Source organism: Mytilus trossulus, chromosome 2 (assembly GCF_036588685.1).
Source record: "Mytilus trossulus isolate FHL-02 chromosome 2, PNRI_Mtr1.1.1.hap1, whole genome shotgun sequence".
Taxonomy (NCBI): domain Eukaryota; kingdom Metazoa; phylum Mollusca; class Bivalvia; order Mytilida; family Mytilidae; genus Mytilus; species Mytilus trossulus.
In genome coordinates this window covers 20224220-20251586 of record NC_086374.1, presented here as the reverse complement: position 1 = coordinate 20251586, position 27367 = coordinate 20224220, and the positions used below count along the sequence as shown (strand labels likewise).

The window sequence follows — 27367 nt, the reverse complement described above, 5'->3', positions numbered from 1 at the left end:
CTTGTCTTCGTAGGCACGTATTCTATAAACAGTTTTTCTTCAGAACTTTTAAATGGTGTCTTAGAGGAAGGTCGGAGATTTTCAATTTCTCCTTTCTGGTCATTTGTTGTAATTTCAGTTGAAGGTATTGTTGTTATTGAATCCATTCCATCTGTTTCTTCACAGATTGGAGTAGTTGTTGCTATTGCTACAGAAGAAAAAAAACATTTCAGCATGTAACCACTTATCAAACTAGTGCTATAATTCATGCATAAACACTGAGAGAAAAGAAAAGTAACTCGAGTTTCATTCATAAATTCAAAACAACAGTAGTTAACCTATGTTAAAATCTTATAACTCTATTTTGACAATACAAATCAAGGAATACAAAACTAAATGAGGGAATTGCATTAACTCCAAAAGGAGCATGATCCGGTGTATTGGCAGGCTAAGTGTCTCCTGTTGAAAACGTTTCAGCAATTATGTTGTAAACGTGCGCAAATAAAACAAACAAATAGTACAAGAAAAACTGAAATATTCAAACTTACAAGTAATTGAAATTCCAGGAGATGGACTTGTCGTTGACACTTGAGTTGGTGTTGTAACTTGTTCACTGGTTACTGAAAAATGATTATTCAAAAGTCAAGTAAGACAGAATAATTAACTGAATAAATTTTACCTGTTTTCAAATCATAATATTCAACAATGTTGCAAGTTTAAATGTCTTTCTTAAATGTCCTTCTAAAATTTCAACAGTAATGATCATCAGTTTTTGATTTATAATCATTCACTTAAATAAAGCTTAAGGCGGCTTATAACATCTTTTAGAAAATGCCAATACAACTATAATGATATTTTAAAAACAAATACCTTTAATTGTTTGAGTAGTTTCAGTTATAATTTCAGGTGTAGCTGTAGGTGTGGGTGAAACCACGGCTGTAGTAATTACTGCTGAAGACGGTGTCTGTGGAACTGTTGTTGTACTTGGAATTGTCGTGGAAACTGACAAAATAAAACAAACAAAATGTGACCAGTATTCAACGATTTCAGACAAGAACATTTCAAACATCCTTTGGATGACAGTGTATTGACTACTTCCTTGTATACTTATTTACCATACTCATTTTTGTAATCATGGTGCTATTTTAGCAAGGCACACCAAGATATTAAACAAAACAAATAGACTATGTGATTGTTAAATAAATGAGATATACTTCTACAGTTTAAACATCTATGTCACTTCTTTACTTACTGACTTCAAAACAAGCATGGACACTCAATTGTAGCTGTACAGGTTTGTAAGAATCTTCTTTGTCATTCGGTGTGATTATTACATTCACTTTTTTCACGTCAGGTTTAGTTCCAACACTTATGGCCTTTTCGCCAACTTTCACCTACAGAACAGAAAAACATAACTTTTAAGGTTTTAAAGGCAACAGTATTTAAGTTTCAATGACCATATAAGCAGCAATTGAATATTCTTTTTGATGAAGATAGAGTAAACTGGAAACCATTAATCGTATTGCCTTTGTGGGAGTCATACTAACCTTTCTAGTTGTCACAGTTCCATCTGCATTAAAGAATTGCACTGTATAAGTCTTGACATTATCAGTAGAAACCAGTTCAACATTGGCAATTGGTCTTGTCTTCGTAGGCACGTATTCTATAACCAGTTTTTCTTCAGAACTTTTAAATGGTGTCTTAGAGGAAGGTCGGAGATTTTCAATTTCTCCTTTCTGGTCATTTGTTGTAATTTCAGTTGAAGGTATTGTTGTTATTGAATCCATTCCATCTGTTTCTTCACAGATTGGAGTAGTTGTTGCTATTGCTACAGAAGAAAAAAACATTTCAGCATGTAACCACTTATCAAACTAGTGCTATAATTCATGCATAAACACTAAGAGAAAAGAAAAGTAACTCGAGTTTCATTCATAAATTCAAAACAACAGTAGTTAACCTATGTTAAAATCTTATAACTCTATTTTGACAATACAAATCAAGGAATACAAAACTAAATGAGGGAATTGCATTAACTCCAAAAGGAGCATGATCCGGTGTATTGGCAGGCTAAGTGTCTCCTGTTGAAAACGTTTCAGCAATTATGGTGTAAACGTGCGCAAATAAAACAAACAAATAGTACAAGAAAAACTGAAATATTCAAACTTACAAGTAATTGAAATTCCAGGAGATGGACTTGTCGTTGACACTTGAGTTGGTGTTGTAACTTGTTCACTGGTTACTGAAAAATGATTATTCAAAAGTCAAGTAAGACAGAATAATTAACTGAATAAATTTTACCTGTTTTCAAATCATAATATTCAACAATGTTGCAAGTTTAAATGTCTTTCTTAAATGTCCTTCTAAAATTTCAACAGTAATGATCATCAGTTTTTGATTTATAATCATTCACTTAAATAAAGCTTAAGGCGGCTTATAACATCTTTTAGAAAATGCCAATACAACTATAATGATATTTTAAAAACAAATACCTTTAATTGTTTGAGTAGTTTCAGTTATAATTTCAGGTGTAGCTGTAGGTGTGGGTGAAACCACGGCTGTAGTAATTACTGCTGAAGACGGTGTCTGTGGAACTGTTGTTGTACTTGGAATTGTCGTGGAAACTGACAAAATAAAACAAACAAAATGTGACCAGTATTCAACGATTTCAGACAAGAACATTTCAAACATCCTTTGGATGACAGTTTATTGACTACTTCCTTGTATACTTATTTACCATACTCATTTTTGTAATCATGGTGCTATTTTAGCAAGGCACACCAAGATATTAAACAAAACAAATAGACTATGTGATTGTTAAATAAATGAGATATACTTCTACAGTTTAAACATCTATGTCACTTCTTTACTTACTGACTTCAAAACAAGCATGGACACTCAATTGTAGCTGTACAGGTTTGTAAGAATCTTCTTTGTCATCCGGTGTGATTATTACATTCACTTTTTTCACGTCAGGTTTAGTTCCAACACTTATGGCCTTTTCGCCAACTTTCACCTACAGAACAGAAAAACATAACTTTTAAGGTTTTAAAGGCAACAGTATTTAAGTTTCAATGACCATATAAGCAGCAATTGAATATTCTTTTTGATGAAGATAGAGTAAACTGGAAACCATTAATCGTATTGCCTTTGTGGGAGTCATACTAACCTTTCTAGTTGTCACAGTTCCATCTGCATTAAAGAATTGCACTGTATAAGTCTTGACATTATCAGTAGAAACCAGTTCAACATTGGCAATTGGTCTTGTCTTCGTAGGCACGTATTCTATAACCAGTTTTTCTTCAGAACTTTTAAATGGTGTCTTAGAGGAAGGTCGCAGATTTTCAATTTCTCCTTTCTGGTCATTTGTTGTAATTTCAGTTGAAGGTATTGTTGTTATTGAATCCATTCCATCTGTTTCTTCACAGATTGGAGTAGTTGTTGCTATTGCTACAGAAGAAAAAAAACATTTCAGCATGTAACCACTTATCAAACTAGTGCTATAATTCATGCATAAACACTGAGAGAAAAGAAAAGTAACTCGAGTTTCATTCATAAATTCAAAACAACAGTAGTTAACCTATGTTAAAATCTCATAACTCTATTTTGACAATACAAATCAAGGAATACAAAACTAAATGAGGGAATTGCATTAACTCCAAAAGGAGCATGATCCGGTGTATTGGCAGGCTAAGTGTCTCCTGTTGAAAACGTTTCAGCAATTATGTTGTAAACGTGCGCAAATAAAACAAACAAATAGTACAAGAAAAACTGAAATATTCAAACTTACAAGTAATTGAAATTCCAGGAGATGGACTTGTCGTTGACACTTGAGTTGGTGTTGTAACTTGTTCACTGGTTACTGAAAAATGATTATTCAAAAGTCAAGTAAGACAGAATAATTAACTGAATAAATTTTACCTGTTTTCAAATCATAATATTCAACAATGTTGCAAGTTTAAATGTCTTTCTTAAATGTCCTTCTAAAATTTCAACAGTAATGATCATCAGTTTTTGATTTATAATCATTCACTTAAATAAAGCTTAAGGCGGCTTATAACATCTTTTAGAAAATGCCAATACAACTATAATGATATTTTAAAAACAAATACCTTTAATTGTTTGAGTAGTTTCAGTTATAATTTCAGGTGTAGCTGTAGGTGTGGGTGAAACCACGGCTGTAGTAATTACTGCTGAAGACGGTGTCTGTGGAACTGTTGTTGTACTTGGAATTGTCGTGGAAACTGACAAAATAAAACAAACAAAATGTGACCAGTATTCAACGATTTCAGACAAGAACATTTCAAACATCCTTTGGATGACAGTTTATTGACTACTTCCTTGTATACTTATTTACCATACTCATTTTTGTAATCATGGTGCTATTTTAGCAAGGCACACCAAGATATTAAACAAAACAAATAGACTATGTGATTGTTAAATAAATGAGATATACTTCTACAGTTTAAACATCTATGTCACTTCTTTACTTACTGACTTCAAAACAAGCATGGACACTCAATTGTAGCTGTACAGGTTTGTAAGAATCTTCTTTGTCATCCGGTGTGATTATTACATTCACTTTTTTCACGTCAGGTTTAGTTCCAACACTTATGGCCTTTTCGCCAACTTTCACCTACAGAACAGAAAAACATAACTTTTAAGGTTTTAAAGGCAACAGTATTTAAGTTTCAATGACCATATAAGCAGCAATTGAATATTCTTTTTGATGAAGATAGAGTAAACTGGAAACCATTAATCGTATTGCCTTTGTGGGAGTCATACTAACCTTTCTAGTTGTCACAGTTCCATCTGCATTAAAGAATTGCACTGTATAAGTCTTGACATTATCAGTAGAAACCAGTTCAACATTGGCAATTGGTCTTGTCTTCGTAGGCACGTATTCTATAACCAGTTTTTCTTCAGAACTTTTAAATGGTGTCTTAGAGGAAGGTCGGAGATTTTCAATTTCTCCTTTCTGGTCATTTGTTGTAATTTCAGTTGAAGGTATTGTTGTTATTGAATCCATTCCATCTGTTTCTTCACAGATTGGAGTAGTTGTTGCTATTGCTACAGAAGAAAAAAAACATTTCAGCATGTAACCACTTATCAAACTAGTGCTATAATTCATGCATAAACACTGAGAGAAAAGAAAAGTAACTCGAGTTTCATTCATAAATTCAAATTAACAGTAGTTAACCTATGTTAAAATCTTATAACTCTATTTTGACAATACAAATCAAGGAATACAAAACTAAATGAGGGAATTGCATTAACTCCAAAAGGAGCATGATCCGGTGTATTGGCAGGCTAAGTGTCTCCTGTTGAAAACGTTTCAGCAATTATGTTGTAAACGTGCGCAAATAAAACAAACAAATAGTACAAGAAAAACTGAAATATTCAAACTTACAAGTAATTGAAATTCCAGGAGATGGACTTGTCGTTGACACTTGAGTTGGTGTTGTAACTTGTTCACTGGTTACTGAAAAATGATTATTCAAAAGTCAAGTAAGACAGAATAATTAACTGAATAAATTTTACCTGTTTTCAAATCATAATATTCAACAATGTTGCAAGTTTAAATGTCTTTCTTAAATGTCCTTCTAAAATTTCAACAGTAATGATCATCAGTTTTTGATTTATAATCATTCACTTAAATAAAGCTTAAGGCGGCTTATAACATCTTTTAGAAAATGCCAATACAACTATAATGATATTTTAAAAACAAATACCTTTAATTGTTTGAGTAGTTTCAGTTATAATTTCAGGTGTAGCTGTAGGTGTGGGTGAAACCACGGCTGTAGTAATTACTGCTGAAGACGGTGTCTGTGGAACTGTTGTTGTACTTGGAATTGTCGTGGAAACTGACAAAATAAAACAAACAAAATGTGACCAGTATTCAACGATTTCAGACAAGAACATTTCAAACATCCTTTGGATGACAGTTTATTGACTACTTCCTTGTATACTTATTTACCATACTCATTTTTGTAATCATGGTGCTATTTTAGCAAGGCACACCAAGATATTAAACAAAACAAATAGACTATGTGATTGTTAAATAAATGAGATATACTTCTACAGTTTAAACATCTATGTCACTTCTTTACTTACTGACTTCAAAACAAGCATGGACACTCAATTGTAGCTGTACAGGTTTGTAAGAATCTTCTTTGTCATCCGGTGTGATTATTACATTCACTTTTTTCACGTCAGGTTTAGTTCCAACACTTATGGCCTTTTCGCCAACTTTCACCTACAGAACAGAAAAACATAACTTTTAAGGTTTTAAAGGCAACAGTATTTAAGTTTCAATGACCATATAAGCAGCAATTGAATATTCTTTTTGATGAAGATAGAGTAAACTGGAAACCATTAATCGTATTGCCTTTGTGGGAGTCATACTAACCTTTCTAGTTGTCACAGTTCCATCTGCATTAAAGAATTGCACTGTATAAGTCTTGACATTATCAGTAGAAACCAGTTCAACATTGGCAATTGGTCTTGTCTTCGTAGGCACGTATTCTATAACCAGTTTTTCTTCAGAACTTTTAAATGGTGTCTTAGAGGAAGGTCGCAGATTTTCAATTTCTCCTTTCTGGTCATTTGTTGTAATTTCAGTTGAAGGTATTGTTGTTATTGAATCCATTCCATCTGTTTCTTCACAGATTGGAGTAGTTGTTGCTATTGCTACAGAAGAAAAAAAACATTTCAGCATGTAACCACTTATCAAACTAGTGCTATAATTCATGCATAAACACTGAGAGAAAAGAAAAGTAACTCGAGTTTCATTCATAAATTCAAAACAACAGTAGTTAACCTATGTTAAAATCTCATAACTCTATTTTGACAATACAAATCAAGGAATACAAAACTAAATGAGGGAATTGCATTAACTCCAAAAGGAGCATGATCCGGTGTATTGGCAGGCTAAGTGTCTCCTGTTGAAAACGTTTCAGCAATTATGTTGTAAACGTGCGCAAATAAAACAAACAAATAGTACAAGAAAAACTGAAATATTCAAACTTACAAGTAATTGAAATTCCAGGAGATGGACTTGTCGTTGACACTTGAGTTGGTGTTGTAACTTGTTCACTGGTTACTGAAAAATGATTATTCAAAAGTCAAGTAAGACAGAATAATTAACTGAATAAATTTTACCTGTTTTCAAATCATAATATTCAACAATGTTGCAAGTTTAAATGTCTTTCTTAAATGTCCTTCTAAAATTTCAACAGTAATGATCATCAGTTTTTGATTTATAATCATTCACTTAAATAAAGCTTAAGGCGGCTTATAACATCTTTTAGAAAATGCCAATACAACTATAATGATATTTTAAAAACAAATACCTTTAATTGTTTGAGTAGTTTCAGTTATAATTTCAGGTGTAGCTGTAGGTGTGGGTGAAACCACGGCTGTAGTAATTACTGCTGAAGACGGTGTCTGTGGAACTGTTGTTGTACTTGGAATTGTCGTGGAAACTGACAAAATAAAACAAACAAAATGTGACCAGTATTCAACGATTTCAGACAAGAACATTTCAAACATCCTTTGGATGACAGTTTATTGACTACTTCCTTGTATACTTATTTACCATACTCATTTTTGTAATCATGGTGCTATTTTAGCAAGGCACACCAAGATATTAAACAAAACAAATAGACTATGTGATTGTTAAATAAATGAGATATACTTCTACAGTTTAAACATCTATGTCACTTCTTTACTTACTGACTTCAAAACAAGCATGGACACTCAATTGTAGCTGTACAGGTTTGTAAGAATCTTCTTTGTCATCCGGTGTGATTATTACATTCACTTTTTTCACGTCAGGTTTAGTTCCAACACTTATGGCCTTTTCGCCAACTTTCACCTACAGAACAGAAAAACATAACTTTTAAGGTTTTAAAGGCAACAGTATTTAAGTTTCAATGACCATATAAGCAGCAATTGAATATTCTTTTTGATGAAGATAGAGTAAACTGGAAACCATTAATCGTATTGCCTTTGTGGGAGTCATACTAACCTTTCTAGTTGTCACAGTTCCATCTGCATTAAAGAATTGCACTGTATAAGTCTTGACATTATCAGTAGAAACCAGTTCAACATTGGCAATTGGTCTTGTCTTCGTAGGCACGTATTCTATAACCAGTTTTTCTTCAGAACTTTTAAATGGTGTCTTAGAGGAAGGTCGGAGATTTTCAATTTCTCCTTTCTGGTCATTTGTTGTAATTTCAGTTGAAGGTATTGTTGTTATTGAATCCATTCCATCTGTTTCTTCACAGATTGGAGTAGTTGTTGCTATTGCTACAGAAGAAAAAAAACATTTCAGCATGTAACCACTTATCAAACTAGTGCTATAATTCATGCATAAACACTGAGAGAAAAGAAAAGTAACTCGAGTTTCATTCATAAATTCAAAACAACAGTAGTTAACCTATGTTAAAATCTCATAACTCTATTTTGACAATACAAATCAAGGAATACAAAACTAAATGAGGGAATTGCATTAACTCCAAAAGGAGCATGATCCGGTGTATTGGCAGGCTAAGTGTCTCCTGTTGAAAACGTTTCAGCAATTATGTTGTAAACGTGCGCAAATAAAACAAACAAATAGTACAAGAAAAACTGAAATATTCAAACTTACAAGTAATTGAAATTCCAGGAGATGGACTTGTCGTTGACACTTGAGTTGGTGTTGTAACTTGTTCACTGGTTACTGAAAAATGATTATTCAAAAGTCAAGTAAGACAGAATAATTAACTGAATAAATTTTACCTGTTTTCAAATCATAATATTCAACAATGTTGCAAGTTTAAATGTCTTTCTTAAATGTCCTTCTAAAATTTCAACAGTAATGATCATCAGTTTTTGATTTATAATCATTCACTTAAATAAAGCTTAAGGCGGCTTATAACATCTTTTAGAAAATGCCAATACAACTATAATGATATTTTAAAAACAAATACCTTTAATTGTTTGAGTAGTTTCAGTTATAATTTCAGGTGTAGCTGTAGGTGTGGGTGAAACCACGGCTGTAGTAATTACTGCTGAAGACGGTGTCTGTGGAACTGTTGTTGTACTTGGAATTGTCGTGGAAACTGACAAAATAAAACAAACAAAATGTGACCAGTATTCAACGATTTCAGACAAGAACATTTCAAACATCCTTTGGATGACAGTTTATTGACTACTTCCTTGTATACTTATTTACCATACTCATTTTTGTAATCATGGTGCTATTTTAGCAAGGCACACCAAGATATTAAACAAAACAAATAGACTATGTGATTGTTAAATAAATGAGATATACTTCTACAGTTTAAACATCTATGTCACTTCTTTACTTACTGACTTCAAAACAAGCATGGACACTCAATTGTAGCTGTACAGGTTTGTAAGAATCTTCTTTGTCATCCGGTGTGATTATTACATTCACTTTTTTCACGTCAGGTTTAGTTCCAACACTTATGGCCTTTTCGCCAACTTTTACCTACAGGACAGAGAAAAACATAACTTTTAAGGTTTTAAAGGCAACAGTATTAAAGTTTCAATGACCATATAAGCAGCAATTGAATATTCTTTTTGATGAAGATAGAGTAAACTGAAAACCATTAATCGTATTGCCTTTGTGGGAGTCATACTAACCTTTCTAGTTGTCACGGTTCCATCTGCATTAAAGAATTGCACTGTATAAGTCTTGACATTATCAGTAGAAACCAGTTCAACATTGGCTATTGGTCTTGACTTCGCAGGCACGTATTCTAAAACCAGTTTTTCTTCAGAACTTTTAAATGGTGTCTTAGAGGAAGGTCGCAGATTTTCAATTTCTCCTTTCTGGTCATTTGTTGTAATTTCAGTTGAAGGTATTGTTGTTATTGAATCCATTCCATCTGTTTCTTCACAGATTGGAGTAGTTGTTGCTATTGCTACAGAAGAAAAAAAACATTTCAGCATGTAACCACTTATCAAACTAGTGCTATAATTCATGCATAAACACTGAGAGAAAAGAAAATTAACTCGAGTTTCATTCATAAATTCAAAACAACAGTAGTTAACCTATGTTAAAATCTCATAACTCTATTTTGACAATACAAATCAAGGAATACAAAACTAAATGAGGGAATTGTATTAACTCCAAAAGGAGCATGATCCGGTGTATTGGCAGGCTAAGTGTCTCCTGTTGAAAACGTTTCAGCAATTATGTTGTAAACGTGCGCAAATAAAACAAACAAATAGTACAAGAAAAACTGAAATATTCAAACTTACAAGTAATTGAAATTCCAGGAGATGGACTTGTCGTTGACACTTGAGTTGGTGTTGTAACTTTTTCACTGGTTACTGAAAAATGATTATTCAAAAGTCAAGTAAGACAGAATAATTAACTGAATAAATTTTACCTGTTTTCAAATCATAATATTCAACAATGTTGCAAGATTAAATGTCTTTCTTAAATGTCCTTCTAAAATTTCAACAGTAAAAATCATCAGTTTTTGATTTATAATCATTCACTTAAATAAAGCTTAAGGCGGCTTATAACATCTTTTAGAAAATGCCAATACAACTATAATGATATTTTAAAAACAAATACCTTTAATTGTTTGAGTAGTTTCAGTTATAATTTCAGGTGTAGCTGTAGGTGTGGGTGAAACCACGGCTGTAGTAATTACTGCTGAAGACGGTGTCTGTGGAACTGTTGTTGTACTTGGAATTGTCGTGGAAACTGACAAAATAAAACAAACAAAATGTGACCAGTATTCAACGATTTCAGACAAGAACATTTCAAACATCCTTTGGATGACAGTTTATTGACTACTTCCTTGTATACTTATTTACCATACTCATTTTTGTAATCATGGTGCTATTTTAGCAAGGCACACCAAGATATTAAACAAAACAAATAGACTATGTGATTGTTAAATAAATGAGATATACTTCTACAGTTTAAACATCTATGTCACTTCTTTACTTACTGACTTCAAAACAAGCATGGACACTCAATTGTAGCTGTACAGGTTTGTAAGAATCTTCTTTGTCATCCGGTGTGATTATTACATTCACTTTTTTCACGTCAGGTTTAGTTCCAACACTTATGGCCTTTTCGCCAACTTTCACCTACAGGACAGAGAAAAACATAACTTTTAAGGTTTTAATGGCAACAGTATTTAAGTTTCAATGACCATATAAGCAGCAATTGAATATTCTTTTTGATGAAGATAGAGTAAACTGAAAACCATTAATCGTATTGCCTTTGTGGGAGTCATACTAACCTTTCTAGTTGTCACGGTTCCATCTGCATTAAAGAATTGCACTGTATAAGTCTTGACATTATCAGTAGAAACCAGTTCAACATTGGCTATTGGTCTTGACTTCGCAGGCACGTATTCTAAAACCAGTTTTTCTTCAGAACTTTTAAATGGTGTCTTAGAGGAAGGTCGCAGATTTTCAATTTCTCCTTTCTGGTCATTTGTTGTAATTTCAGTTGAAGGTATTGTTGTTATTGAATCCATTCCATCTGTTTCTTCACAGATTGGAGTAGTTGTTGCTATTGCTACAGAAGAAAAAAAACATTTCAGCATGTAACCACTTATCAAACTAGTGCTATAATTCATGCATAAACACTGAGAGAAAAGAAAATTAACTCGAGTTTCATTCATAAATTCAAAACAACAGTAGTTAACCTATGTTAAAATCTCATAACTCTATTTTGACAATACAAATCAAGGAATACAAAACTAAATGAGGGAATTGTATTAACTCCAAAAGGAGCATGATCCGGTGTATTGGCAGGCTAAGTGTCTCCTGTTGAAAACGTTTCAGCAATTATGTTGTAAACGTGCGCAAATAAAACAAACAAATAGTACAAGAAAAACTGAAATATTCAAACTTACAAGTAATTGAAATTCCAGGAGATGGACTTGTCGTTAACACTTGAGTTGGTGTTGTAACTTGTTCACTGGTTACTGAAAAATGATTATTCAAAAGTCAAGTAAGACAGAATAATTAACTGAATAAATTTTACCTGTTTTCAAATCATAATATTCAACAATGTTGCAAGATTAAATGTTTTTCTTAAATGTCCTTCTAAAATTTCAACAGTAAAAATCATCAGTTTTTGATTTATAATCATTCACTTAAATAAAGCTTAAGGCGGCTTATAACATCTTTTAGAAAATGCCAATACAACTATAATGATATTTTAAAAACAAATACCTTTAATTGTTTGAGTAGTTTCAGTTATAATTTCAGGTGTAGCTGTAGGTGTGGGTGAAACCACGGCTGTAGTAATTACTGCTGAAGACGGTGTCTGTGGAACTGTTGTTGTACTTGGAATTGTCGTGGAAACTGACAAAATAAAACAAACAAAATGTGACCAGTATTCAACGATTTCAGACAAGAACATTTCAAACATCCTTTGGATGACAGTTTATTGACTACTTCCTTGTATACTTATTTACCATACTCATTTTTGTAATCATGGTGCTATTTTAGCAAGGCACACCAAGATATTAAACAAAACAAATAGACTATGTGATTGTTAAATAAATGAGATATACTTCTACAGTTTAAACATCTATGTCACTTCTTTACTTACTGACTTCAAAACAAGCATGGACACTCAATTGTAGCTGTACAGGTTTGTAAGAATCTTCTTTGTCATCCGGTGTGATTATTACATTCACTTTTTTCACGTCAGGTTTAGTTCCAACACTTATGGCCTTTTCGCCAACTTTCACCTACAGGACAGAGAAAAACATAACTTTTAAGGTTTTAAAGGCAACAGTATTTAAGTTTCAATGACCATATAAGCAGCAATTGAATATTCTTTTTGATGAAGATAGAGTAAACTGAAAACCATTAATCGTATTGCCTTTGTGGGAGTCATACTAACCTTTCTAGTTGTCACGGTTCCATCTGCATTAAAGAATTGCACTGTATAAGTCTTGACATTATCAGTAGAAACCAGTTCAACATTGGCTATTGGTCTTGACTTCGCAGGCACGTATTCTAAAACCAGTTTTTCTTCAGAACTTTTAAATGGTGTCTTAGAGGAAGGTCGCAGATTTTCAATTTCTCCTTTCTGGTCATTTGTTGTAATTTCAGTTGAAGGTATTGTTGTTATTGAATCCATTCCATCTGTTTCTTCACAGATTGGAGTAGTTGTTGCTATTGCTACAGAAGAAAAAAAACATTTCAGCATGTAACCACTTATCAAACTAGTGCTATAATTCATGCATAAACACTGAGAGAAAAGAAAATTAACTCGAGTTTCATTCATAAATTCAAAACAACAGTAGTTAACCTATGTTAAAATCTCATAACTCTATTTTGACAATACAAATCAAGGAATACAAAACTAAATGAGGGAATTGTATTAACTCCAAAAGGAGCATGATCCGGTGTATTGGCAGGCTAAGTGTCTCCTGTTGAAAACGTTTCAGCAATTATGTTGTAAACGTGCGCAAATAAAACAAACAAATAGTACAAGAAAAACTGAAATATTCAAACTTACAAGTAATTGAAATTCCAGGAGATGGACTTGTCGTTGACACTTGAGTTGGTGTTGTAACTTTTTCACTGGTTACTGAAAAATGATTATTCAAAAGTCAAGTAAGACAGAATAATTAACTGAATAAATTTTACCTGTTTTCAAATCATAATATTCAACAATGTTGCAAGATTAAATGTCTTTCTTAAATGTCCTTCTAAAATTTCAACAGTAAAAATCATCAGTTTTTGATTTATAATCATTCACTTAAATAAAGCTTAAGGCGGCTTATAACATCTTTTAGAAAATGCCAATACAACTATAATGATATTTTAAAAACAATTACCTTTAATTGTTTGAGTAGTTTCAGTTATAATTTCAGGTGTAGCTGTAGGTGTGGGTGAAACCACGGCTGTAGTAATTACTGCTGAAGACGGTGTCTGTGGAACTGTTGTTGTACTTGGAATTGTCGTGGAAACTGACAAAATAAAACAAACAAAATGTGACCAGTATTCAACGATTTCAGACAAGAACATTTCAAACATCCTTTGGATGACAGTTTATTGACTACTTCCTTGTATACTTATTTACCATACTCATTTTTGTAATCATGGTGCTATTTTAGCAAGGCACACCAAGATATTAAACAAAACAAATAGACTATGTGATTGTTAAATAAATGAGATATACTTCTACAGTTTAAACATCTATGTCACTTCTTTACTTACTGACTTCAAAACAAGCATGGACACTCAATTGTAGCTGTACAGGTTTGTAAGAATCTTCTTTGTCATCCGGTGTGATTATTACATTCACTTTTTTCACGTCAGGTTTAGTTCCAACACTTATGGCCTTTTCGCCAACTTTCACCTACAGAACAGAAAAACATAACTTTTAAGGTTTTAAAGGCAACAGTATTTAAGTTTCAGCAATTGAATATATTTTTTGATGAAGATAGAGTAAACTAAAAACCATTAATCGTATTGACTTTGTGGGAATTATACTAACCTTTCTAGTTGTCACGGTTCCATCTGCATTAAAGAATTGCACTGTATAAGTTTTGACATTATCAGTAGAAACCAGTTCAACATTGGCTATTGGTCTTGTCTTTGAAGGCACGTACTCTATAACCACTTGTCCTTCGGAGCTTTTAAAAGGTGTCTTAGACGAAGGTCGTAGATTTTCAATATCTGCCGTTTTGTCATTAGATGTAATTTCTGTTGATGGTATTGTTGTTATTGAACCCATTCCATCTGTTTCTTCACAAATTGGCGTAGTTGTCGATATCTCTACAAACCAAAAATGTCATTGTTATAACCACCTTTAACAAAATACTGTACTCATTCTATAAAAAACAGTCATGCATTCACATTTTCATTCTTGAAAAATTATTTGCATTTTATTTATTGAATTTTCCAAAACAATATATATTTTAGTCTCATTAACATATAAAAAATAAAACAAGAAATGAATCAAAGTTCATTCTTACTTGTACTTGAAATTCCAGGAGAAGGACTTGTAGCTACAACTGGCGTTGTTGTTGCAATTTTACCAGTTGATCCTAGAACAAAAATGTTTAAATATACAAACAAGCCAAACAAATTAGTAATTTGTTCAAATTCAAAAATAGTTTTATTTTTATTTTTTACAATATAATATTCAACACATGAAACATCTTTTCTACTAGCAAAATAGTATTTAACACATGTTTTTACTTTCCTTTTTGATTAGCATTATATAGCTAATGCATCATCTTTGATATGCTGCCTTGAATTTATATTTTTAATTGAACAAAATTAAGTTCAGGAATCATTCTGCTTTTGTAGTATTTTACATAGATATAACTGAAAACTGTTACTCTAATTTGGAAAATTATTATAAATTAAATCCTTTACCTTGCAATGTTGTAGTAGCTTCACTTATTATAGAGGGTGTAGCTGTAGGTGTTGGTGAAACCACGGCTGTAGTGACAACTGTTGTGGATGCTTTTTGTGGGACTGCTGTTGTACTTGGAATAGGCGTAGAAGCTAAACAAAAAAAGGTTACTTCATTATTCAAGGCAAATAACTCTTATGTTACAAGGACATATCAAACACCATTATCCAGCAGGTTTTGACAAAATTAAAACAGATTAACATGAGCGAACTTTCATCTCAAAATGGAACATGTAAGATCTCTTCAGTACATCTGTATTATAATACTGTAACACCATACAAAACATATATCTTCAAGTAAGTAACTATTGCTTTTCATTACTTACTGACTTCAAAACAGGCATGGATGCTTAGTTGGAGCTGTACAGGTCTGTAAGAATCTTCTTTGTCATCAGGTGTAATAATTACAGTTACCTTTCTCACATCAGGCTTGGTTCCAATGCTTGTAGCCTTTTCGCCTACTTTAACCTACCGAAAGAAAAATACACATTTGAAACATAACATGGAAAAAAAAATGGTCTTGTTTAATATTCCACATTCTTTTTAAAGAAGAATCAATTAAAATTGATTAGTTAAAACTTAATGATTTGGAGTAAGTTATACAAACCTTTCGAGTTGTCACAGTTCCATCTGCATTAAAGAATTGTACTGTATACGTCTTGATATTATCAGTAGAAACCAGTTCAACGTTGGCAATTGGTCTTGTCTTTGAAGGCACGTACTCTATAACCACTTGTCCTTCGGAGCTTTTAAAAGGTGTCTTAGACGAAGGTCGTAGATTTTCAATATCTGCCTTTTTGTCATTAGAAGAAATTTCTGTTGATGGTATTGTTGTTATTGAACCCATTCCATCTGTTTCTTCACAAATTGGCGTAGTTGTCGATATCTCTAAAAACCAAAAATGTCATTGTAATAAGCACCTTTAACAAAATACTGTACTTATTCTATAAAAATCAGTCATTAACATTTTCATTCTTGAAAAATTATTTGCATTTTATTTATTGAATTTTCCAAAACAATATATATTTTAGTCTCATTAACATAAAAAAAAAAATCAAAGTTCAGTCTTACTTGTACTTGAAATTCCAGGAGAAGGACTTGTAGCTACAACTGGCGTTGTTGTTGCAATTTTACCAGTTGATCCTATAACAAAATGTTTAAATATACAAACATACCAAACAAATTAATAATTTGTTTAAATTCAAAAATTGTATTATCTGTATTTTTGACAATATAATATTCAACACATGAATCATCTTTTCTACTAGCAAAATAGTATATAACACATGTATTTAGTTTCCTTTGTGATGAGTTTTATTCAGCTAAGGCATCATCTTTGATATGCTGCCTTGAATATAATTGAACAAAATTAAGTTCAGGGATCATTCTGCTTTTGAAGTATTTTACATAAATATAACTGAAAACTGTTACTCTAATTTGGAAAATTATTACAAATTAAATCCTTTACCTTGCAATGTTGTAGTAGCTTCACTTATTATAGAGGGTGTAGCTGTAGGTGTTGGTGAAACCACGGCTGTAGTGACAACTGTTGTGGATGCTTTTTGTGGGACTGCTGTTGTACTTGGAATAGGCGTAGAAGCTAAACAAAAAAAGGTTAATTCATTATTCAAGGCAAACAACTCTTATGTTACAAGGACATATCAAACACCATTAACCAGCAGGTTTTGACAAAAATAAAACAGATTAACATGAGCGAACTTTCATTTCAAAATGGAACATCTAAGATCTCTGCAGTACATCTGTATTATAAAACTGTAACACTATACAAAACATATATCTTCAAGTAAGTAACTATTGCTTTTCATTACTTACTGACTTCAAAACAGGCATGGACGCTTAGTTGGAGCTGTACAGGTCTGTAAGAATCTTCTTTGTCATCAGGTGTAATAATTACAGTTACCTTTCTCACATCAGGCTTGGTTCCAATGCTTGTAGCCTTTTCGCCTACTTTAACCTACCGAAAGAAAAATACACATTTGAAACATAACATGGAAAAAAAAATGGTCTTGTTTAATATTCCACATTCTTTTTAAAGAAGAATCAATTAAAATTGATTAGTTAAAACTTAATGATTTGGAGTAAGTTATACAAACCTTTCGAGTTGTCACAGTTCCATCTGCATTAAAGAATTGTACTGTATACGTCTTGATATTATCAGTAGAAACCAGTTCAACGTTGGCAATTGGTCTTGTCTTTGAAGGCACGTACTCTATAACCACTTGTCCTTCGGAGCTTTTAAAAGGTGTCTTAGACGAAGGTCGTAGATTTTCAATATCTGCCTTTTTGTCATTAGAAGAAATTTCTGTTGATGGTATTGTTGTTATTGAACCCATTCCATCTGTTTCTTCACAAATTGGCGTAGTTGTCGATATCTCTAAAAACCAAAAATGTCATTGTAATAAGCACCTTTAACAAAATACTGTACTTATTCTATAAAAATCAGTCATTAACATTTTCATTCTTGAAAAATTATTTGCATTTTATTTATTGAATTTTCCAAAACAATATATATTTTAGTCTCATTAACATAAAAAAAAAATCAAAGTTCAGTCTTACTTGTACTTGAAATTCCAGGAGAAGGACTTGTAGCTACAACTGGCGTTGTTGTTGCAATTTTACCAGTTGATCCTATAACAAAATGTTTAAATATACAAACATACCAAACAAATTAATAATTTGTTTAAATTCAAAAATTGTATTATCTGTATTTTTGACAATATAATATTCAACACATGAATCATCTTTTCTACTAGCAAAATAGTATATAACACATGTATTTAGTTTCCTTTGTGATGAGTTTTATTCAGCTAAGGCATCATCTTTGATATGCTGCCTTGAATATAATTGAACAAAATTAAGTTCAGGGATCATTCTGCTTTTGAAGTATTTTACATAAATATAACTGAAAACTGTTACTCTAATTTGGAAAATTATTACAAATTAAATCCTTTACCTTGCAATGTTGTAGTAGCTTCACTTATTATAGAGGGTGTAGCTGTAGGTGTTGGTGAAACCACGGCTGTAGTGACAACTGTTGTGGATGCTTTTTGTGGGACTGCTGTTGTACTTGGAATAGGCGTAGAAGCTAAACAAAAAAAGGTTAATTCATTATTCAAGGCAAACAACTCTTATGTTACAAGGACATATCAAACACCATTAACCAGCAGGTTTTGACAAAATTAAAACAGATTAACATGAGCGAACTTTCATTTCAAAATGGAACATCTAAGATCTCTGCAGTACATCTGTATTATAAAACTGTAACACTATACAAAACATATATCTTCAAGTAAGTAACTATTGCTTTTCATTACTTACTGACTTCAAAACAGGCATGGACGCTTAGTTGGAGCTGTACAGGTCTGTAAGAATCTTCTTTGTCATCAGGTGTAATAATTACAGTTACCTTTCTCACATCAGGCTTGGTTCCAATGCTTGTAGCCTTTTCGCCTACTTTAACCTACCGAAAGAAAAATACACATTTGAAACATAACATGGAAAAATTGGTCTTGTTTAATATTCCACATTCTTTTTAAAGAAGAATCAATTAAAATTGATTAGTTAAAACTTAATGATTTGGAGTAAGTTATACAAACCTTTCGAGTTGTCACAGTTCCATCTGCATTAAAGAATTGTACTGTATACGTCTTGATATTATCAGTAGAAACCAGTTCAACGTTGGCAATTGGTCTCGTCTTTGAAGGCATGTACTCTATAACCACTTGTCCTTCGGAGCTTTTAAAAGGTGTCTTAGACGAAGGTCGTAGATTTTCAATATCTGCCTTTTTGTCATTAGATGTAATTTCTGTTGATGGTATTGTTGTTATTGAACCCATTCCATCTGTTTCTTCACAAATTGGCGTAGTTGTCGATATCTCTAAAAACCAAAAATGTCATTGTTATAACCGCCTTTAACAAAAAACTGTACTCACTCTATAAAAAACAGTCATGCATTAACATTTTCATTCTTGAAAAATTATTTGCATTTTATTGATTGAATTTTCCAAAACAATATATATTTTAGTCTCATTAACATAAAAAAAATCAAGCAACAAAAAAAATCAAAGTTCATTCTTACTTGTACTTGATATTCCAGGAGAAGGACTTGTAGCTACAACTGGCGTTGTTGTTGCAATTTTACTAGTTGATCCTATAACAAAAATGTTTAAATATTATACAAACATACCAAACAAATTAATAATTTGTTCAAATTCAAAAATTGTATTATCTGTATTTTTGACAATATAATATTCAACACATGAATCATCTTTTCTTCTAGCAAAATAGTATTTAACACATGTATTTACTTTTCTTTGTGATTAGTATTATTCAGCTAAGGCATCATCTTTGATATGCTGCCTTGAATATAATTGAACAAAATTAAGTTCAGGGATCATTCTGCTTTTGTAGTATTTTACATAAATATAACTGAAAACTGTTACTCTAATTTGGAAAATTATTACAAATTAAATCCTTTACCTTGCAATGTTGTAGTAGCTTCACTTATTATAGAGGGTGTAGCTGTAGGTGTTGGTGAAACCACGGCTGTAGTGACAACTGTTGTGGATGCTTTTTGTGGGACTGCTGTTGTACTTGGAATAGGCGTAGAAGCTAAACAAAAAAAGGTTAATTCATTATTCAAGGCAAACAACTCTTATGTTACAAGGACATATTAAACACCATTAACCAGCAGGTTTTGACAAAATTAAAACAGATTAACATGAGCAAACTTTCATTTCAAAATGGAACCTGTAAGATATCTGCAGTACATCTGTATTATACTACTGTAACACCATACAAAACATATATCTTCAAGTAAGTAACTATTGCTTTTCATTACTTACTGACTTCAAAACAGGCATGGACGCTTAGTTGGAGCTGTACAGGTCTGTAAGAATCTTCTTTGTCATCAGGTGTAATAATTACAGTTACCTTTCTCACATCAGGCTTGGTTCCAATGCTTGTAGCCTTTTCGCCTACTTTAACCTACCGAAAGAAAAATACACATTTGAAATATAACATGGAAAAATTGGTCTTGTTTAATATTCCACATTCTTTTTAAAGAAGAATCAATTAAAATTGATTAGTTAAAACTTAATGATTTGGAGTAAGTTATACAAACCTTTCGAGTTGTCACAGTTCCATCTGCATTAAAGAATTGTACTGTATACGTCTTGATATTATCAGTAGAAACCAGTTCAACGTTGGCAATTGGTCTCGTCTTTGAAGGCATGTACTCTATAACCACTTGTCCTTCGGAGCTTTTAAAAGGTGTCTTAGACGAAGGTCGTAGATTTTCAATATCTGCCTTTTTGTCATTAGATGTAATTTCTGTTGATGGTATTGTTGTTATTGAACCCATTCCATCTGTTTCTTCACAAATTGGCGTAGTTGTCGATATCTCTAAAAACCAAAAATGTCATTGTTATAACCGCCTTTAACAAAATACTGTACTCACTCTATAAAAAACAGTCATGCATTAACATTTTCATTCTTGAAAAATTATTTGCATTTTATTGATTGAATTTTCCAAAACAATATATATTTTAGTCTCATTAACATAAAAAAAATCAAGCAACAAAAAAAATCAAAGTTCATTCTTACTTGTACTTGATATTCCAGGAGAAGGACTTGTAGCTACAACTGGCGTTGTTGTTGCAATTTTACCAGTTGATCCTATAACAAAAATGTTTAAATATTATACAAACATACCAAACAAATTAATAATTTGTTCAAATTCAAAAATTGTATTATCTGTATTTTTGACAATATAATATTCAACACATGAATCATCTTTTCTTCTAGCAAAATAGAATTTAACACATGTATTTACTTTTCTTTGTGATTAGTATTATTCAGCTAAGGCATCATCTTTGATATGCTGCCTTGAATATAATTGAACAAAATTAAGTTCAGGGATCATTCTGCTTTTGAAGTATTTTACATAAATATAACTGAAAACTGTTACTCTAATTTGGAAAATTATTACAAATTAAATCCTTTACCTTGCAATGTTGTAGTAGCTTCACTTATTATAGAGGGTGTAGCTGTAGGTGTTGGTGAAACCACGGCTGTAGTGACAACTGTTGTGGATGCTTTTTGTGGGACTGCTGTTGTACTTGGAATAGGCGTAGAAGCTAAACAAAAAAAGGTTATGGTTCATTATTCAAGGCAAACAACTCTTATGTTACAAGGACATATCAAACACCATTAACCAGCAGGTTTTGACAAAATTAAAACAGATTAACATGAGCAAACTTTCATTTCAAAATGGAACCTGTAAGATATCTGCAGTACATCTGTATTATACTACTGTAACACCATACAAAACATATATCTTCAAGTAAGTAACTATTGCTTTTCATTACTTACTGACTTCAAAACAGGCATGGACGCTTAGTTGGAGCTGTACAGGTCTGTAAGAATCTTCTTTGTCATCAGGTGTAATAATTACAGTTACCTTTCTCACATCAGGCTTGGTTCCAATGCTTGTAGCCTTTTCGCCTACTTTAACCTACCGAAAGAAAAATACACATTTGAAACATAACATGGAAAAATTGGTCTTGTTTAATATTCCACATTCTTTTTAAAGAAGAATCAATTAAAATTGATTAGTTAAAACTTAATGATTTGGAGTAAGTTATACAAACCTTTCGAGTTGTCACAGTTCCATCTGCATTAAAGAATTGTACTGTATACGTCTTGATATTATCAGTAGAAACCAGTTCAACGTTGGCAATTGGTCTCGTCTTTGAAGGCATGTACTCTATAACCACTTGTCCTTCGGAGCTTTTAAAAGGTGTCTTAGACGAAGGTCGTAGATTTTCAATATCTGCCTTTTTGTCATTAGATGTAATTTCTGTTGATGGTATTGTTGTTATTGAACCCATTCCATCTGTTTCTTCACAAATTGGCGTAGTTGTCGATATCTCTAAAAACCAAAAATGTCATTGTTATAACCGCCTTTAACAAAATACTGTACTCACTCTATAAAAAAACTGGCATGCATTAACATTTTCATTCTTGAAAAAATTATTTGCATTTTATTTATTGAATTTTCCAAAACAATATATATTTTAGTCTCATTAACATAAAAAAAATCAAGCAACAAAAAAAATCAAAGTTCATTCTTACTTGTACTTGATATTCCAGGAGAAGGACTTGTAGCTACAACTGGCGTTGTTGTTGCAATTTTACCAGTTGATCCTATAACAAAAATGTTTAAATATTACAAACCTACCAAACAAATTAACTGTATTTTTGACAATATAATATTCAACACATGAATCATCTTTTCTTCTAGCAAAATAGTATTTAACACATGTATTTACTTTTCTTTGTGATTAGTATTATTCAGCTAAGGCATCATCTTTGATATGCTGCCTTGAATATAATTGAACAAAATTAAGTTCAGGGATCATTCTGCTTTTGAAGTATTTTACATAAATATAACTGAAAACTGTTACTCTAATTTGGAAAATTATTACAAATTAAATCCTTTACCATGCAATGTTGTAGTAGCTTCACTTATTATAGAGGGTGTAGCTGTAGGTGTTGGTGAAACCACGGCTGTAGTGACAACTGTTGTGGATGCTTTTTGTGGGACTGCTGTTGTACTTGGAATAGGCGTAGAAGCTAAACAAAAAAAGGTTAATACATTATTCAAGGCAAACAACTCTTATGTTACAAGGACATATCAAACACCATTAACCAGCAGGTTTTGACAAAATTAAAACAGATTAACATGAGCAAACTTTCATTTCAAAATGGAACCTGTAAGATATCTGCAGTACATCTGTATTATACTACTGTAACACCATACAAAACATATATCTTCAAGTAAGTAACTATTGCTTTTCATTACTTACTGACTTCAAAACAGGCATGGACGCTTAGTTGGAGCTGTACAGGTCTGTAAGAATCTTCTTTGTCATCAGGTGTAATAATTACAGTTACCTTTCTCACATCAGGCTTGGTTCCAATGCTTGTAGCCTTTTCGCCTACTTTAACCTACCGAAAGAAAAATACACATTTGAAACATAACATGGAAAAATTGGTCTTGTTTAATATTCCACATTCTTTTTAAAGAAGAATCAATTAAAATTGATTAGTTAAAACTTAATGATTTGGAGTAAGTTATACAAACCTTTCGAGTTGTCACAGTTCCATCTGCATTAAAGAATTGTACTGTATACGTCTTGATATTATCAGTAGAAACCAGTTCAACGTTGGCAATTGGTCTCGTCTTTGAAGGCATGTACTCTATAACCACTTGTCCTTCGGAGCTTTTAAAAGGTGTCTTAGACGAAGGTCGTAGATTTTCAATATCTGCCTTTTTGTCATTAGATGTAATTTCTGTTGATGGTATTGTTGTTATTGAACCCATTCCATCTGTTTCTTCACAAATTGGCGTAGTTGTCGATATCTCTAAAAACCAAAAATGTCATTGTTATAACCGCCTTTAACAAAATACTGTACTCACTCTATAAAAAAACTGGCATGCATTAACATTTTCATTCTTGAAAAATTATTTGCATTTTATTTATTGAATTTTCCAAAACAATATATATTTTAGTCTCATTAACATAAAAAAAAATCAAGCAACAAAAACAATCAAAGTTCATTCTTACTTGTACTTGATATTCCAGGAGAAGGACTTGTAGCTACAACTGGCGTTGTTGTTGCAATTTTACCAGTTGATCCTATAACAAAAATGTTTAAATATTACAAACCTACCAAACAAATTAACTGTATTTTTGACAATATAATATTCAACACATGAATCATCTTTTCTTCTAGCAAAATAGTATTTAACACATGTATTTACTTTTCTTTGTGATTAGTATTATTCAGCTAAGGCATCATCTTTGATATGCTGCCTTGAATATAATTGAACAAAATTAAGTTCAGGGATCATTCTGCTTTTGAAGTATTTAACATAAATATAACTGAAAACTGTTACTCTAATTTGGAAAATTATTACAAATTAAATCCTTTACCTTGCAATGTTGTAGTAGCTTCACTTATTATAGAGGGTGTAGCTGTAGGTGTTGGTGAAACCACGGCTGTAGTGACAACTGTTGTGGATGCTTTTTGTGGGACTGCTGTTGTACTTGGAATAGGCGTAGAAGCTAAACAAAAAAAGGTTAATTCATTATTCAAGGCAAACAACTCTTATGTTACAAGGACATATCAAACACCATTAACCAGCAGGTTTTGACAAAATTAAAACAGATTAACATGAGCAAACTTTCATTTCAAAATGGAACCTGTAAGATCTCTGCAGTACATCTGTATTATACTACTGTAACACCATACAAAACATATATCTTCAAGTAAGTAATTATTGCTTTTCATTACTTACTGACTTCAAAACAGGCATGGACGCTTAGTTGGAGCTGTACAGGTCTGTAAGAATCTTCTTTGTCATCAGGTGTAATAATTACAGTTACCTTTCTCACATCAGGCTTGGTTCCAATGCTTGTAGCCTTTTCGCCTACTTTAACCTACCGAAAGAAAAATACACATTTGAAACATAACATGGAAAAATTGGTCTTGTTTAATATTCCACATTCTTTTTAAAGAAGAATCAATTAAAATTGATTAGTTAAAACTTAATGATTTGGAATAAGTAATACAAACCTTTCGAGCTGTCACAGTTCCATCTGCATTAAAGAATTGTACTGTATACGTCTTGATATTATCAGTAGAAACCAGTTCAACGTTGGCAATTGGTCTCGTCTTTGAAGGCATGTACTCTATAACCACTTGTCCTTCGGAGCTTTTAAAAGGTGTCTTAGACGAAGGTCGTAGATTTTCAATATCTGCCTTTTTGTCATTAGATGTAATTTCTGTTGATGGTATTGTTGTTATTGAACCCATTCCATCTGTTTCTTCACAAATTGGCGTAGTTGTCGATATCTCTAAAAACCAAAAATGTCATTGTTATAACCGCCTTTAACAAAATACTGTACTCACTCTATAAAAAAAAACTGGCATGCATTAACATTTTTATTCTTGAAAAATTATTTGCATTTTATTTATTGAATTTTCCAAAACAATATATATTTCAGTCTCATTAACATAAAAAAAATCAATCAACAAAAAAAATCAAAGTTCATTCTTACTTATACTTGATATTCCAGGAGAAGGACTTGTAGCTACAACTGGCGTTGTTGTTGCAATTTTACCAGTTGATCCTATAACAAAAATGTTTAAATATTATACAAACATACCAAACAAATTAATAATTTGTTCAAATTCAAAAATTGTATTATCTGTATTTTTGACAATATAATATTCAACACATGAATCATCTTTTCTTCTAGCAAAATAGTATTTAACACATGTATTTACTTTTCTTTGTGATTAGTATTATTCAGCTAAGGCATCATCTTTGATATGCTGCCTTGAATATAATTGAACAAAATTAAGTTCAGGGATCATTCTGCTTTTGAAGTATTTTACATAAATATAACTGAAAACTGTTACTCTAATTTGGAAAATTATTACAAATTAAATCCTTTACCTTGCAATGTTGTAGTAGCTTCACTTATTATAGAGGGTGTAGCTGTAGGTGTTGGTGAAACCACGGCTGTAGTGACAACTGTTGTGGATGCTTTTTGTGGGACTGCTGTTGTACTTGGAATAGGCGTAGAAGCTAAACAAAAAAAGGTTAATTCATTATTCAAGGCAAACAACTCTTATGTTACAAGGACATATCAAACACCATTAACCAGCAGGTTTTGACAAAATTAAAACAGATTAACATGAGCAAACTTTCATTTCAAAATGGAACATGTAAGATCTCTGCAGTACATCTGTATTATACTACTGTAACACCATACAAAACATATATCTTCAAGTAAGTAACTATTGCTTTTCATTACTTACTGACTTCAAAACAGGCATGGACGCTTAGTTGGAGCTGTACAGGTCTGTAAGAATCTTCTTTGTCATCAGGTGTAATAATTACAGTTACCTTTCTCACATCAGGCTTGGTTCCAATGCTTGTAGCCTTTTCGCCTACTTTAACCTACCGAAAGAAAAATACACATTTGAAACATAACATGGAAAAATTGGTCTTGTTTAATATTCCACATTCTTTTTAAAGAAGAATCAATTAAAATTGATTAGTTAAAACTTAATGATTTGGAGTAAGTTATACAAACCTTTCGAGTTGTCACAGTTCCATCTGCATTAAAGAATTGTACTGTATACGTCTTGATATTATCAGTAGAAACCAGTTCAACGTTGGCAATTGGTCTCGTCTTTGAAGGCATGTACTCTATAACCACTTGTCCTTCGGAGCTTTTAAAAGGTGTCTTAGACGAAGGTCGTAGATTTTCAATATCTGCCTTTTTGTCATTAGATGTAATTTCTGTTGATGGTATTGTTGTTATTGAACCCATTCCATCTGTTTCTTCACAAATTGGCGTAGTTGTCGATATCTCTAAAAACCAAAAATGTCATTGTTATAACCGCCTTTAACAAAATACTGTACTCACTCTATAAAAAAACTGGCATGCATTAACATTTTCATTCTTGAAAAATTATTTGCATTTTATTTATTGAATTTTCCAAAACAATATATATTTTAGTCTCATTAACATAAAAAAAATCAAGCAACAAAAAAAATCAAAGTTCATTCTTACTTGTACTTGATATTCCAGGAGAAGGACTTGTAGCTACAACTGGCGTTGTTGTTGCAATTTTACCAGTTGATCCTATAACAAAAATGTTTAAATATTATACAAACCTACCAAACAAATTAATAATTTGTTCAAATTCAAAAATTGTATTATCTGTATTTTTGACAATATAATATTCAACACACGAATCATCTTTTCTTCTAGCAAAATAGTATTTAACACATGTATTTACTTTTCTTTGTGATTAGTATTATTCAGCTAAGGCATCATCTTTGATATGCTGCCTTGAATAT

General features: G+C 31.8%; 2 protein-coding genes across 2 annotated transcripts in view; both read right to left on the bottom strand.

Annotated features, from left to right (window-relative positions):
* LOC134706707 (mucin-19-like) overlaps window positions 1-27367 on the bottom strand; it is a 263376-nt gene that overhangs the window by 89148 nt on the left and 146861 nt on the right. The gene's annotated exons all lie outside the window — the stretch shown is intronic.
* Window positions 14189-27367, bottom strand: part of LOC134708598 (mucin-17-like) — a 47175-nt gene continuing 33996 nt past the window's right edge. The window contains exons 71-105 of the mRNA XM_063569247.1: window positions 27078-27149; window positions 26595-26875; window positions 26317-26458; window positions 25952-26083; window positions 25551-25622; window positions 25066-25346; window positions 24788-24929; window positions 24423-24554; window positions 24054-24125; window positions 23570-23850; window positions 23292-23433; window positions 22927-23058; window positions 22558-22629; window positions 22074-22354; window positions 21796-21937; window positions 21429-21560; window positions 21028-21099; window positions 20546-20826; window positions 20268-20409; window positions 19903-20034; window positions 19502-19573; window positions 19020-19300; window positions 18742-18883; window positions 18377-18508; window positions 17980-18051; window positions 17517-17797; window positions 17236-17377; window positions 16871-17002; window positions 16474-16545; window positions 16010-16290; window positions 15729-15870; window positions 15364-15495; window positions 14958-15029; window positions 14477-14757; window positions 14189-14338 (exon numbers count right to left, since the gene is read on the bottom strand). Of these exons, the coding sequence (XP_063425317.1) occupies window positions 14189-14338; window positions 14477-14757; window positions 14958-15029; window positions 15364-15495; window positions 15729-15870; window positions 16010-16290; window positions 16474-16545; window positions 16871-17002; window positions 17236-17377; window positions 17517-17797; window positions 17980-18051; window positions 18377-18508; window positions 18742-18883; window positions 19020-19300; window positions 19502-19573; window positions 19903-20034; window positions 20268-20409; window positions 20546-20826; window positions 21028-21099; window positions 21429-21560; window positions 21796-21937; window positions 22074-22354; window positions 22558-22629; window positions 22927-23058; window positions 23292-23433; window positions 23570-23850; window positions 24054-24125; window positions 24423-24554; window positions 24788-24929; window positions 25066-25346; window positions 25551-25622; window positions 25952-26083; window positions 26317-26458; window positions 26595-26875; window positions 27078-27149 (5519 nt within the window). The remainder of the gene's footprint in view (window positions 14339-14476; window positions 14758-14957; window positions 15030-15363; window positions 15496-15728; window positions 15871-16009; window positions 16291-16473; window positions 16546-16870; window positions 17003-17235; window positions 17378-17516; window positions 17798-17979; window positions 18052-18376; window positions 18509-18741; window positions 18884-19019; window positions 19301-19501; window positions 19574-19902; window positions 20035-20267; window positions 20410-20545; window positions 20827-21027; window positions 21100-21428; window positions 21561-21795; window positions 21938-22073; window positions 22355-22557; window positions 22630-22926; window positions 23059-23291; window positions 23434-23569; window positions 23851-24053; window positions 24126-24422; window positions 24555-24787; window positions 24930-25065; window positions 25347-25550; window positions 25623-25951; window positions 26084-26316; window positions 26459-26594; window positions 26876-27077; window positions 27150-27367) is intronic.